Raw genomic sequence first — 12,468 nt, 5'->3', positions numbered from 1 at the left:
AGCTCGCCCATATTCCCTCTACTGTCCAAGGTCACGTGGTTAAGGCTGGTTCGAGGCTAGGGTCCAAAGTCCAAAAAGGCTCATTGAGGTGGGCCAGAACCGGCCTTTTATATCTACTCTCGGCCTTTGTCAAACTGTAGCCCTGAAAGATTTCCTTCGAATCCTGACTGAGGGTCTCCTTCTTCAACATAAAACTCTTCGTCGCAATCCTTCCGTTCCCGAGAACTACCTTCAGCGTGACCCTAAGAATGTTCGATGTGTAGTTCTCCCCTTTGGGCAATGCTGATTCCATTTTCATGTCAATTATTCGCTTTATTTTGGAATCAGCTTCCGATTTCCTCAGTATTAATTCGAACAATTCTTTGTCCATTTCTGAAACGAAACAGTTAAATTAATCTAAGCATAGAACATACATCTACAAATAATTTTAAAAAAATAGTTTCTATCACACAACACGAAAATATATTTCTAGTGGGTTTTGTATGTAATTTGTATAATCTTTGTACAAAAAGATACTAAATAAAAAAAATGGCATGTTTTTTCAATTTTCATACAAGACTGAAGCGACAAGAAACTGCTCGTAGATTCTGATTACTACACCACCTACTAGACAAAAACACTGAGACACTGTAATAAAATGAGACCTATTAGGACACACGGATTTGAGCTTTGTGGCTCCACTAAACCATCAAATTCCTTAGTAGATTAGTACCTAATCTTTCATCCTTAACCATCTCTGATAACCCTTCGAGACGTCTGAAATGAAGATGGCCACGGGATCTTCTAATTTAAACTTAGGATTTAAGTACCACTATTGGGTGGTTCCTTCCCATAATGATCATGTTCTGTGAAACATTTATCACATTTACTTATTGTATATTTTTTTATACAGTTTTTCAATAAATTATACAAACTTCATTAAATATATTAAAATATTTTAAAATGAATTTATCCCATAACACGTGAAATTCAAATGGCTTCATTTACGCTTATTCACATTAAGTTGGAAAGTGAATGGAGAATTACATGGAAAATCTTGCTTCAAGGAAAATTTTTTTTTTGGTCATTCCCTGGTTATTTCTGACTTATGTTTTGGTTATCTACAGATTACCACTCTATTATAACCATGGTGGGGGTCAAATTTTCATTTTGTGGGACCAATAGAAATAAAAGTCAATTCCTCTAGCTGGATTCGAACCGACGCCGCTGCAGTTCCTACACTGCAAAGATTTATGCCTCAACTGAGCCATTGATGGAACTTTAGAGGAATGTACCGATGTGATTTCTCTACTGTTTGAATAAGATTGGATTAAAATAAATAAATTTAAAAAAATCAGTTCAAGAATGTTACTCTCGGAGCTAATAGCTGAGCCGATTGGAACGAGGGTCCCAGGGTACTTTGTTGAGAAGGTTGTGAGTTCGATTCTCACCTGGATAAGTCAATATTTATTTCACGTAGTGGCCTCAGAAAATAAATCTGGGGCTTTATAGGTTCCTTAATGGAGGACTTAAGTAAAAAAAAAAAAAAAATAATAAATTTTATAAGTGTCCTAGCCAAATAATTATTAAATATGTATTATTTTATTCTTCAGGCTAAAACTCATCATATTAAATTTTTATAAATATAATTATTATAAAATTATAATTACGAATTTTAGTAAACCAATAAAAATATATAATTGAAATAAAATAAATTTGAGTAAATAATTTCATAACTTACACCTCATGTAAATAAAAAGTATCAATGTGGCATTGTTGATATATCTTATATACTGCATAGGTTTGATAAGTAACTGTCGAACTATAAAATTGTGATTCGTGTTATGGTGAATTGAAAGAAGTATGTTCTGTGAATGAGAATATTTTTAGATTTAAAAATCCCCTTTAAATGAAAATTTTAAAAATATGGCAACATGTAATAAAAATATTCTCTATTTATTCTGGGACTAATCCCTTTAGAATAATATCATAGGTGTCAAAATTAGGCTTAGAGCCTAATAAAATACAAAATTCAATTTCAATTTCAAAATAAAAATGAAATTATAAACTATCATAAGATAATGACTTTGATAAGATAAAGAATAAACGAAGTTTAATTAACAGAACAAATACATTAAAAATAGGACAAATAAAATCATATATCATATTATAAATCATACGGTGACTAACTTCTTATAAAAAAAAAAAATGAAAAAGAATCAAATACAAGTAAAATAAAAATAATAAACAAAAATGTACAATTACTGTTAATATACATATTTAAAAGTTTAAACGAAAATCAGAATTATCAAATAAGAACATAAATAAATAAACCACCAAAAAAGGTAATGAAAAAATAAATAAAATAAATCCTCTAACAAATCATAAAGCTCAAGGAGGTTATTGAAATTATCTGAGATAAAAGTAAAACAAGATGATCATGATATAAAATTGAAATGAATCCGGTATGCTCACCTTTAATTGGTAAGGCACTTTAAGGTTTTGGTTATGATAATAAATTTTGCAATCGAATTACTTAAAATTTTAACACAGTCTGTTACCTGTCGATGTTCAGTTGTAATTCAGTATCCCACTGAAATAAACTCGTTCCATCTTCTCATCGCTTATCTATAATTGTAGATAATAAATGAAGGACACCTTGTTTATTTATACGACCGGTAGATAAAATTTCAACTGTTTATAATTGTTATATTTACATTATTTTTTTCGTTTATTTGTTTCCATGACCATGGATGATGGTTCATAAATAAAACCCAAAGTTGAAAAATTGAGGGATACAGTTTATGATCCCGTATAGAATATTTTTTAACTTTATTCAAAATTCAAAATTCATTTAATACACTAGATTCGCAAAGTATAAAGGAATTGTTTGGGCTAGGGGTTTTTGGTAAATGAAAAAATAATATTTTCCGAGTAAAAATATACTCTTGTTCGGGTTTAAAAATAAAACTCGGTTGAAAAAAAGGGGAGGACCAGAAAAGTAAAATCTCACAAAAACCAAAATAATTTAGAAAATAAAATAATAAAGAAAAATATCCCAATTGATATACAAAATTTAGGGTGGTTAAAATATAAACAGATAAAAATAAAAATGATTTTTCTTATTATTATTATATACAAAAACTAAATCCTTTGTTTTTATAAAGAAATTTGTTTTTTTTATTATTACAATGGTATAGAAACAAAAAAAAAAATACGAAAACTTGAGATTCGATCAAAAAATAATAATACGAGTCACTCACAATAGGTTAAATTGTTTTCAATATGCGCATACTAGAGGAAAGCGAATATCTTCTCATATATCTCTTCGGAAATTGCCATTATTACATTATCCTTTAATAATGTTGCTCTTACCTGTGTCAAATACGCTAACTTGAACAACGCCTGGACAAACGACTAGCTTGGAATCCTCACACAAGACTGAAAAGACAGGAAACTGGTCGTTTATTCCGACAAACGGTTTAAACTTCCATCTCATTAAAAAAGATTTATCTAAATTCCTATTATAATGCCTACTGGACATATGGAATTGACCTTTGACGATCCACTAAACCATTGAATTCCACTCGTATCGAATCCATTCAATCCAAAATACTTCGTAAAATCCTCCATGTCACCAATAAAATCGTCCATTAAGACCTTGATGAGCCATGTTGCGAAGGGAATCCAACGTCTTAAAGAATTTCCGAAACGCTTGTTTTAGCTTTCGCTAATTGAAATATTGAACATTATAGGACAATGAAATTCTGTAAATGTATTAAATTATTGCTCAAAAGAAAAAAATATATAATCATTAATAGTATAAATAAGGTAACAAACAAAGGAGAGGTCTACTTTACCATAAAATAAAATATTAATGGTTGATAATAAATTAATAACGTCGCCTTGTTGAAAACAAATTTTAATGTTTGTATCCCTTGAGCTGAGATTCATCGCTATTAATTTGTTATTATAAACAATTGAGTATTCATATTTACAAATATTTTACATTATATTACTGAATACTTTTTACAGTTAAAAGAAATATATTGATATCAATGTTATTTAGTGTGCAATATGATATAAGTAACAAAAATAAATAAATAAATAATAATTTACATTCTTCCAAAAAAAAAAAAAAAAAATGTTTACGTGCGTAAACATTCCATATATAACCGGTCTAGCCTGATCCCTAACCACCCAACCTCAATAATTTTTAACATCGCTTTCTCTTCCATTTCAGGCAATCCTCTGAGGCGCCCGAAAAGAAGATGGCCTTCTAATGTAGAAATATTATTAGAGTGCTACCATTGGGTAGTTTATCTACATGCCTGCATCACTCCATTATGACCTTACACCTAATTTACTAGATGAATTTTTATGTAAATGTCGATAAATAAAAAAAAAAAATTTAATATTGCCTCACGTTATGCAGTCTTACTTTAAAACAATTTTAGAACTAAATAATTTTAAAATACACTTCATGCAGACTATTCTGCCCAGGTCAATTAAAAAATTTCTCTATGAAACATTCAAACATTAGGTAAACATTTTGTTAATAAGCATATCCTATATTATGTCTAATTACATAATTAGTCAATTTTCACATTAAAATAAAAACAAAGATTCTTTATCACAGTCATTTATTTGTTAAAATTGATCACAATGCTTGTAACCTTCCCTCCACTCAGGTCAAGCATTAAAATTATTTATTATAACTATATTTTTGTTAATTTATCTCTTTGTTTTATTAGTAAAATTCTTATCATGGTTAATTATAATTATCAATATTTAATTTATCCTATATTTTTCATAAATTAATTTTACTTAATATCTCTGCATAGTGTTGGTTCAGATTTCTTGTGTCTGTTTTGAAATTCACTTTATGATTAATATTTTCAGATATGTAAATGAATTCAAGTATTTTCCTTTTGAATGTGTTATTTTCTTTATGTAACATTTTCAAAAATCAATAATGTGCTGGTGTTTTGTTGCATGCATGCACTAGTGCAGAGTTCATCATCAGTTATTCTTATAGCCTTTTTTATATAATTATTTATTACATTATATTTCATATGATAAGGGTGGCAAGAATAATAATTTAATATCGTATTACTACTTGTTTCTTTCTTTGTCCATTTTGCGATTATATTTTTACCTTGCCTTATCATTAACATATCCAAAAATCTTAATTTACCTTCCCTTTCTAATTCCATTGTGAACTTTAATTTTTCATGGTGACTATTTAGTTCTTCAAGCAGTACATTTACATCAGTATGTAAATTAATAACTAATGTAAATATATTCCTGACTTACGAAACGCAACTTACCGTAAAACAAATCTAAATGCCAAGCATACGATCCCATCAAATCTTTTTATGAATTACCAGCAAATATCTATTAAATTTTTCTTTAATATACAAAAAATATCATCTATATACTTTAACATTATTTTCATTTGAATTACTGATTTTGAAAAATATAAAATTTGAGGGAAAATGATCCTAATTCAACCTTTTTTGTATAACAAAAATTCTCTTGTCATCATTTAATGCTCTAAATTTATTTTATAACTTTCAATTTGAATCAAAATGGTTGATATTAATGAAAAATTGAGAGGGTCATTGGTGGTGTAACCTGTGACTTGGCAAATGATGAAAAACAAAAAAAAATAAATAAAATCAGCCCACTGGTAGACTGGTAGTCAAATGATGGATGGTAGAGAAATATTTATTTTTCACCCCAGACAGAAAAGACAGAAAACTGCACGTCGATTTCGACTATTACAGCACTTAATAGACAAACGGTCTAAACTTCCATCACATTACAAAAGACTGATCTACATGACAGTAATAAGGCCAATCTGGACATATGGAGTTGAGCTTTGGTGCTCCGCTAAACCTTCCAATTCCTCTCGTATTCAATCCTTACAATCCAAAATCCTTCATAAAATCTTCAATGCTCCTTACTTTGTCAACTTTGACAAGTCCAATACATTTATTAATTTTGCCTATGAATTTAAATATATATATATACGTTTTATTTCTCACTTCTTTCATTACTTTATTTTTAATAATTTTTATATTGTAGATATATTTTCTTTGATAATTCTATATCTCTTTGTGTTCACTGGTTGTAATCTTTTTTTTTTGTTCTTAGCTCTGATGAAGGCTGGAAATTCTGGCCGAAACGTTGGCACAAATAAAATTTTTTTTAATAATTTATTAATGTTATTCCCTAACCGTACCTCCAGCCATCTTCTCCTTATGTAAATGTCTAAGTCTTTGCTGTCCTTTGAGTATGTTACGTCTTGCAGATCTTAAAAGGTGCCTTTTGGAACGCGCCAGATCGCAAAATTGATTGATATGAAATTACCTTCTCGATTAGAATTTTCCATCTTCGTTGTAAATTCCAGAACTAATTACACTGGAAATGAACTGGAAGAGGTTATAAAGATGACTTCACTACAAGTAGAAACTATACTTTTATTTCAAAATTCATTATGCAGTTATTTACTGTTATCCCAGTCTTAATTTTAAATAGAGAATGTTAAATAAAGAACCTTATAAGATAATTTATTACAAATAATCTGACAGTAATTTTTGATCTTCAATAATAAATAAAATACACTTCCAGATTAATCGCTCCATAAATTTAAAAACGTTTTAATATCTTCCCCGATCTTTTCTATTATTCCATCTTCACTATATATACGTAAATTGAATCCTTCTTCGCCTCCGGTTTTAAATACTTTGTTCACATCGAAGGCGTCGGTACCTTTGTATACTTCTACTGGGAAACTGCCTATGAACAAAGCTAATGCGAAATATGACAGCTGATTCAGGGCGCCTTCAATTTCTTTTAGACTTGGTTTTGATCCTTTGTAGCCAAACTTGTCCAGGGAGGTGATTAGGGATTCGTAATAGTGTTCTACGAGGCTTTTGTAGTTTTGGCGACGTAAATGGGGTTTGATACTGGTATAGATAAAGTAGATGACATCTATACAAGGAGTATTGTAATGTGGTCCCTGAAAGTCTATCAACCTGCAACAAAACAAAGAGTTTTAGATATAACTGTCCTTTATTTGTTTATTATATTTTAAGGGTATTGTCTCTTTCAATTCACGTCGCATAATGGTCATGATTAAGCATTACTGAATGCCAGGGTTGGGTAGGAATCATTACAGGAGTTATTAAAAACTATCTGTTCCTATATATCACTATAATTACACTAAGATTGTCTAAAAGATAAAAAATAAATGGTTTTGAGGAACAATTACCCTGAAGTCATTGCAAGAAAGAATTACAATTACTATAATTGTGAAAGTAGTTGAAATTACTCTATACAATTACTGTAATAGTGGAAAGTAATTTTTTTTTAATAATTTATTTATTGTTATTTACAACTGTATACATAGATACACATCAAGTAAATTTGCTGTAAGTGATATTATGACATGATACAAACATGTGGAGAATCTACCCATTGATAGAACTCCAAAAACACTTCTAAAGGAGAAGATCTCGAGGCCATCTTCTTTTCAGACGCCTAGGATTATTAGGTAGTGAAGTAGAAGCCCGGTCAGAAACAAGTGGATTTGAGTGGTTGAGAAGTTTATTATGGCAGGAATGGTATCTGATTCTGGCAAAATAGGCAACATATGGAACATTGAGGTCCTGATGGTTGATTTGATTTGTGACGAAATAAGGAGCATTAAGGATTTTGGACTGTAAGGATTGGATTCGAGAGGAATTAGATGGTTTAGTGGAGCCCCATAGCTCAATTCCGTATGTCCAGATAGGCCTTATAATAGTTATATAAATCAGTCTGCTGTAGTGAATTGGAAGTTTGGACCGTTTGTCTAGTAAATCCGTTGTAATTCGGAATCGACGAGCAGTTTTCTGTCTTTTCAGTCTTGTATGAGGGAAAGTAATTTATATTACTCTATACAATTACTGTAACAGTGGAAAGTAGTTGCAATTACTGTAATATTGGAGAGTAATTGTAATTACTCTATACAATTACACACACACTTCACATTTGAACATGGTCATGCTTAAACATTACTGAATACCGAAGTTGGGTAGAAATCATTGTATGGGTAATTAAATTGTTTTAGTTTTACTATTATTACAATATGATAACCATTAAATAGTACGTTGCTCTATAAGATTGCTTTTTTATGCTGAGTAATTGCAATTACAATTACATTTAATTTCACTCTTTGTAAATTAAATTTATTTGAACATATTCCTTATGAGCAAATATCATAAAAGTTAAAATAAATCGATACGCAATTCATTTACAGTATCTTTTAAAACATATAAATAAATCGTAATGTCAATAAATCGATACGCCAGTGACCAATCTTATAATGAATATTTTTTTTTGTGTGTAATAATACATTCAGTCTTATAGTTATAAACAATGGTATTTGGGATCATAGACAACATTCATATCATATTTACAAATATATAAATTTAATTATAACAAAATAAGAAATAGAAGAGAAAATAAAGAAAACAATTTTTTAACTTAAAGTTAAATTATATCTTACATACAATACTATTTACATTCAGCTTGGGAAACTCCAAATAAAAAGTACCCTCCTGGCGCTTCTCTTTCAATCCCATAACTGATATTAAAAACCAGTGGAGGATGAGTGAGGGCCCTAGCTGCTGACACTTTGGGATTTGTGTGGCCATTGCTAGAACTCCAATATAATTATTTATAATAGGTCTTTTACTGCCGTTTTAACCTTCGGGGAGGATTGTTATGTTGTGGGATTTTGCTAGAGGATTAGGATGATGAATGAGTTTAGCTTGGCATAATGTGCTGAATTTGGATTTTATAAGTTCTGATAAAAAAGGGATATTAAGATGATGATTTAGGGTCTTGTTGGTTACATAGTAAGGGGCACTGACTGTTCGAAGAACTTTGGACTGAAGGTATTGAACGCATTTGATGTTTAAGTTTTTAACTATCTTCCAAAATTCTAGTCCATAAGTCCTAAAAGGTTTTATTATTGTTTTATAAAGTAGTAATTTTTTGTAGTAATTGAGAAATGCCTTTTTTGCGGACGCTGTATCAGGACTTGAGCTTGATAAAAGGTGGTGTTGTCATCAGCGATTTTCGGAATGAAGAGGAATCCCCACGGAGATGAGAATGTTGAGGGGCAGGACCCAAACCTCTGCCTTGTGTGACCCTGGCCTCAAGAGGATATTATCATGGCACCACGTTGCCTACAAGAACCCGGCCTCCACAACCACAGTCAGCCAACTTCCTCGGTATCTTGCTTTCTCTTTCATGTTAGAATATTTAATAGCTTCAGATCCTCCTCCACATCTTCCAGACATCTGATTTGGGGATGTCCTCTTTTCCGTTTTCCATCAGGTTAGTCATAAAGTATCTTTTTGGGTATCCTTTCATCGAGCATCCTCGCAACGTGTCCTAGACATCTTATTCTTGCTCCTTTGACTAAAGCCACGATGTTGGGTTCCCCGAACAGATCCATCGGCTCCTCATTCCTTGTTCTGCTTTTCTTGGCAAGGGCTATGTTTCTCCCCCATAGATCAACACTGGCTTTACGATGGTTTTGTAAATGGCCACTGTGAGATGGCAACACTGCGTGGGCAACACTGACGAGCGAGAGCAGGGAGAAGGTTTTTTTTTTACTTCTGAGTTGTGAGGGACTCTTTCTTTTATTATTGAGATTATTCTCTAACCTATAATGTAAGTGTTTAAGCTAATATAATATTGAGATCTATGGTATTGTTTATTCTTCATCTCTCTTATTTTCTCCATTTAAAAAAAAGACTATAGCCCCTTCAACCACTTTCATTCTTTTGGAGAGAGAGCACTAAACTGCAATACTCTCAGCAGTGAGAAATAACATTTATTTCCTGCAGCTATCCTGGCCTCCATTCCGCTTTCTACTTTGTTGCCTTTTGCAACCAGGCTTCCCAGGTACTTACACTGTTGTCTCTGAACGTCACTTTGCTATTCTCTTCCTCATCCTTTCTTGAACCTTTCATATACACTGTCTTATCTCCATTCACCTTTAGGCCTAATTCAAATACTGCTTCTTCGAATTCCTGGAATGTTCCTTATAATGCTGCTCGGTTTTTGCCGAAATTACAACATGATCTGCATTTGCTAAATGTTGGGACAATCGATTGTAAATGGTCCTTCCTCCTGGATTAGTTACAAATGAACGAATATGTAACAGGATAACAGTTGGAAAATTCCACAACGGATGCAATAGAAGCGGTCTGAGAAAGCTGGAAATTTACTTGTTAATTGTAAAATTACTTGGGATTCAAGGAATAAATAATAATTACATAAAATGTAATTGGTAATTCCAATTACATTTAATTTCACTCTTTGTAAATTAAATTTATTTGAACATATTCCTTATGAGCAAATATCATAAAAGTTAAAATAAATCGATACGCAAGCGCTTGATCATAAAATTGATTTTAAATTCATTTACAGTATCTTTTAAAACATATAGATAAATCGTGATGTCAATAAATCGATACGCCAGTGACCAATCTTATAATGAATATTTTTTTTGTGTGTGTAATATTACATTCAGTCTTATAGTTATAAACAATGGTATTTGGGATCATAGACAACATTCATATCATATTTACAAATATATAAATTTAAATTATAACAAAATAAGAAATAGAAGAGAAAATAAAGAAAAACATTTTTAACTTAAAGTAAAATTATATCTTATACACAATACTATTTACATTCAGCCTGGGAAACTCTAAATAAAAAAGTAGCCTCCAAGTAGATTCAAGGAATAAATAATAATTACATAAAATGTAATTGGTAATTCCAATTACTTTGGCTCAGCTTGCAATTACAATTTTGGTCGCAAAATTACTATTACAGTATTTCTTCAAAACCAAACTACAGTAATTAACAAATAATTGTAATAGCTTTTTGGCAAACTCTGTAGATTACAGATATATCATATATAAAGAACTATATTTTGGCGATATTTCTTTATTACTATTTTTTTTAAATCCTTTTTTGTTTACTTGCGTAATTAATATCGTAATTTAACTACTACCTGAGTTGGATGGGCTTTCCTTCCCAATCGTGTTTGAACATCATATTATTATTCCAACAGTCACCATGGTTGAGGCATTTGAAAGTACTGTCATCGAAAATCCCATTGCTGTTTATTTTCTTCAATAATTCCTCCGCTGTTATTTGGTTCAACTTATCTGCAGTTTCAGACCTATAAAATTATAGTATTATTCTATATTAATAAGGATATGCTTCAATACTCAGTCACAACAACTACATAACAAATGATTTTTGTACATAAAATATTTTATGTTTTTTTAATTTAAATTCAGGTTTAAATTTTACCCATGGAAATAAATTTTCAAAATATAGGACATCATTGTTGGCCAGAATTTAAATCTAGTAGTGATACCAGTCACTTGATTTTGCAAAGAATAATTGCTCACTCCATGGTTTGAGATCCTAGTTTTCTATTTGAAAAATGGGTTTTGACTAAACAAGACCATAGCAGTAGCGGCAACGTTATTTGCTTTGCTCATTGACGGGTTATAATATTCCGATGACCTTAAAGGTTTAGTTTTATGTGTGTCCCACCAGTGTTAGTAAAATGCATACTTTGCGAATTGAGACTGATAAGTTCAGTTGAACAATAATCGTAGGTCTTCTAGTATTTTTATTTCTGAAACTGTTATTCTCGGTTAGTCATACATATTATCAATCTTTTATTATTAGTGCTGTGAATTGAGCATTCTGGGTTAAAAAGGAATTTAGTTTAGTTAAATATATATCTTAAATATTAATAATTAATCATTGCGTATTTAGAGGTATAGCTATTTTTACAATGGGACACCTAATAGTAACTAACAGGATAGCCATCCGGCGGAAGATACAACATGTATGGAGAGACTTGAGGCGAGAGTCAACATGTATGGAAGACTCTCGCCTCAAGACTCTGGGAAATAAAACGACGACCCCCTAAAAATTCTAAACAACAGAGAAACACCCAATTATATGGTTACAAAGAGAGCCAAAAGAGTAGAGATATGAAAAATATAGTGAGAGAAGGAGGCAGAGAAATCTGTAGGAAAAACGGAGGAAGAGAGCATTCATAGAATAACAGTTCAGGGAGGCTATAATCATGGGAGAAGAGAAGACATCGGAGGTATAGGACCAGCTAGACCAAGTCGGATGAACTAGAGAACGTAAGCCAGCCAACAACCTTATAATAAGTCTTAATAAAAATGCACTTTATTATGAGTGACAACTTTTTTTATTTATTTATTGATATTTACAACTGTATACAAAATATAACAAGTAAATTTTATCATAATGACATAATGATATGATACAGCATGTAGAGAAACTACCCAGTAGTAGAACTCTAAAAACAGTTTACAATATAAGGTCACGAGGCCATCTTCTTTTCAGGCGCCTCGGAGGATT

The 12,468-nt window shown here is 31.0% G+C and overlaps 1 protein-coding gene across 3 annotated transcripts in view; it reads right to left on the bottom strand.

Annotated features, from left to right (window-relative positions):
* Nucleotides 1-6,444: 6,444 nt before the first annotated feature.
* LOC106684121 (uncharacterized) overlaps nucleotides 6,445-12,468 on the bottom strand; it is a 19,837-nt gene continuing 13,813 nt past the window's right edge. For 2 of the 3 annotated variants that reach the window (XM_014426019.2, XM_014426020.2), the window contains exons 5-6: nucleotides 11,066-11,236; nucleotides 6,445-7,022 (exon numbers count right to left, since the gene is read on the bottom strand). In XM_014426019.2, coding sequence (XP_014281505.1) covers nucleotides 6,617-7,022; nucleotides 11,066-11,236 — 577 coding nt within the window. In that variant the 3' untranslated portion in view covers nucleotides 6,445-6,616. Of the gene's footprint in view, nucleotides 7,023-11,062; nucleotides 11,237-12,468 lie in introns of all 3 variants that reach the window. The other variant, XM_067053451.1, reaches the window with a different exon arrangement.

Source organism: Halyomorpha halys, unplaced genomic scaffold, assembly GCF_000696795.3.
Source record: "Halyomorpha halys isolate HHAL.00 unplaced genomic scaffold, Hhal_1.1 Scaffold544.1, whole genome shotgun sequence".
NCBI lineage: Eukaryota > Metazoa > Arthropoda > Insecta > Hemiptera > Pentatomidae > Halyomorpha > Halyomorpha halys.
This window is presented reverse-complemented; position numbering and strand designations above follow the sequence as displayed.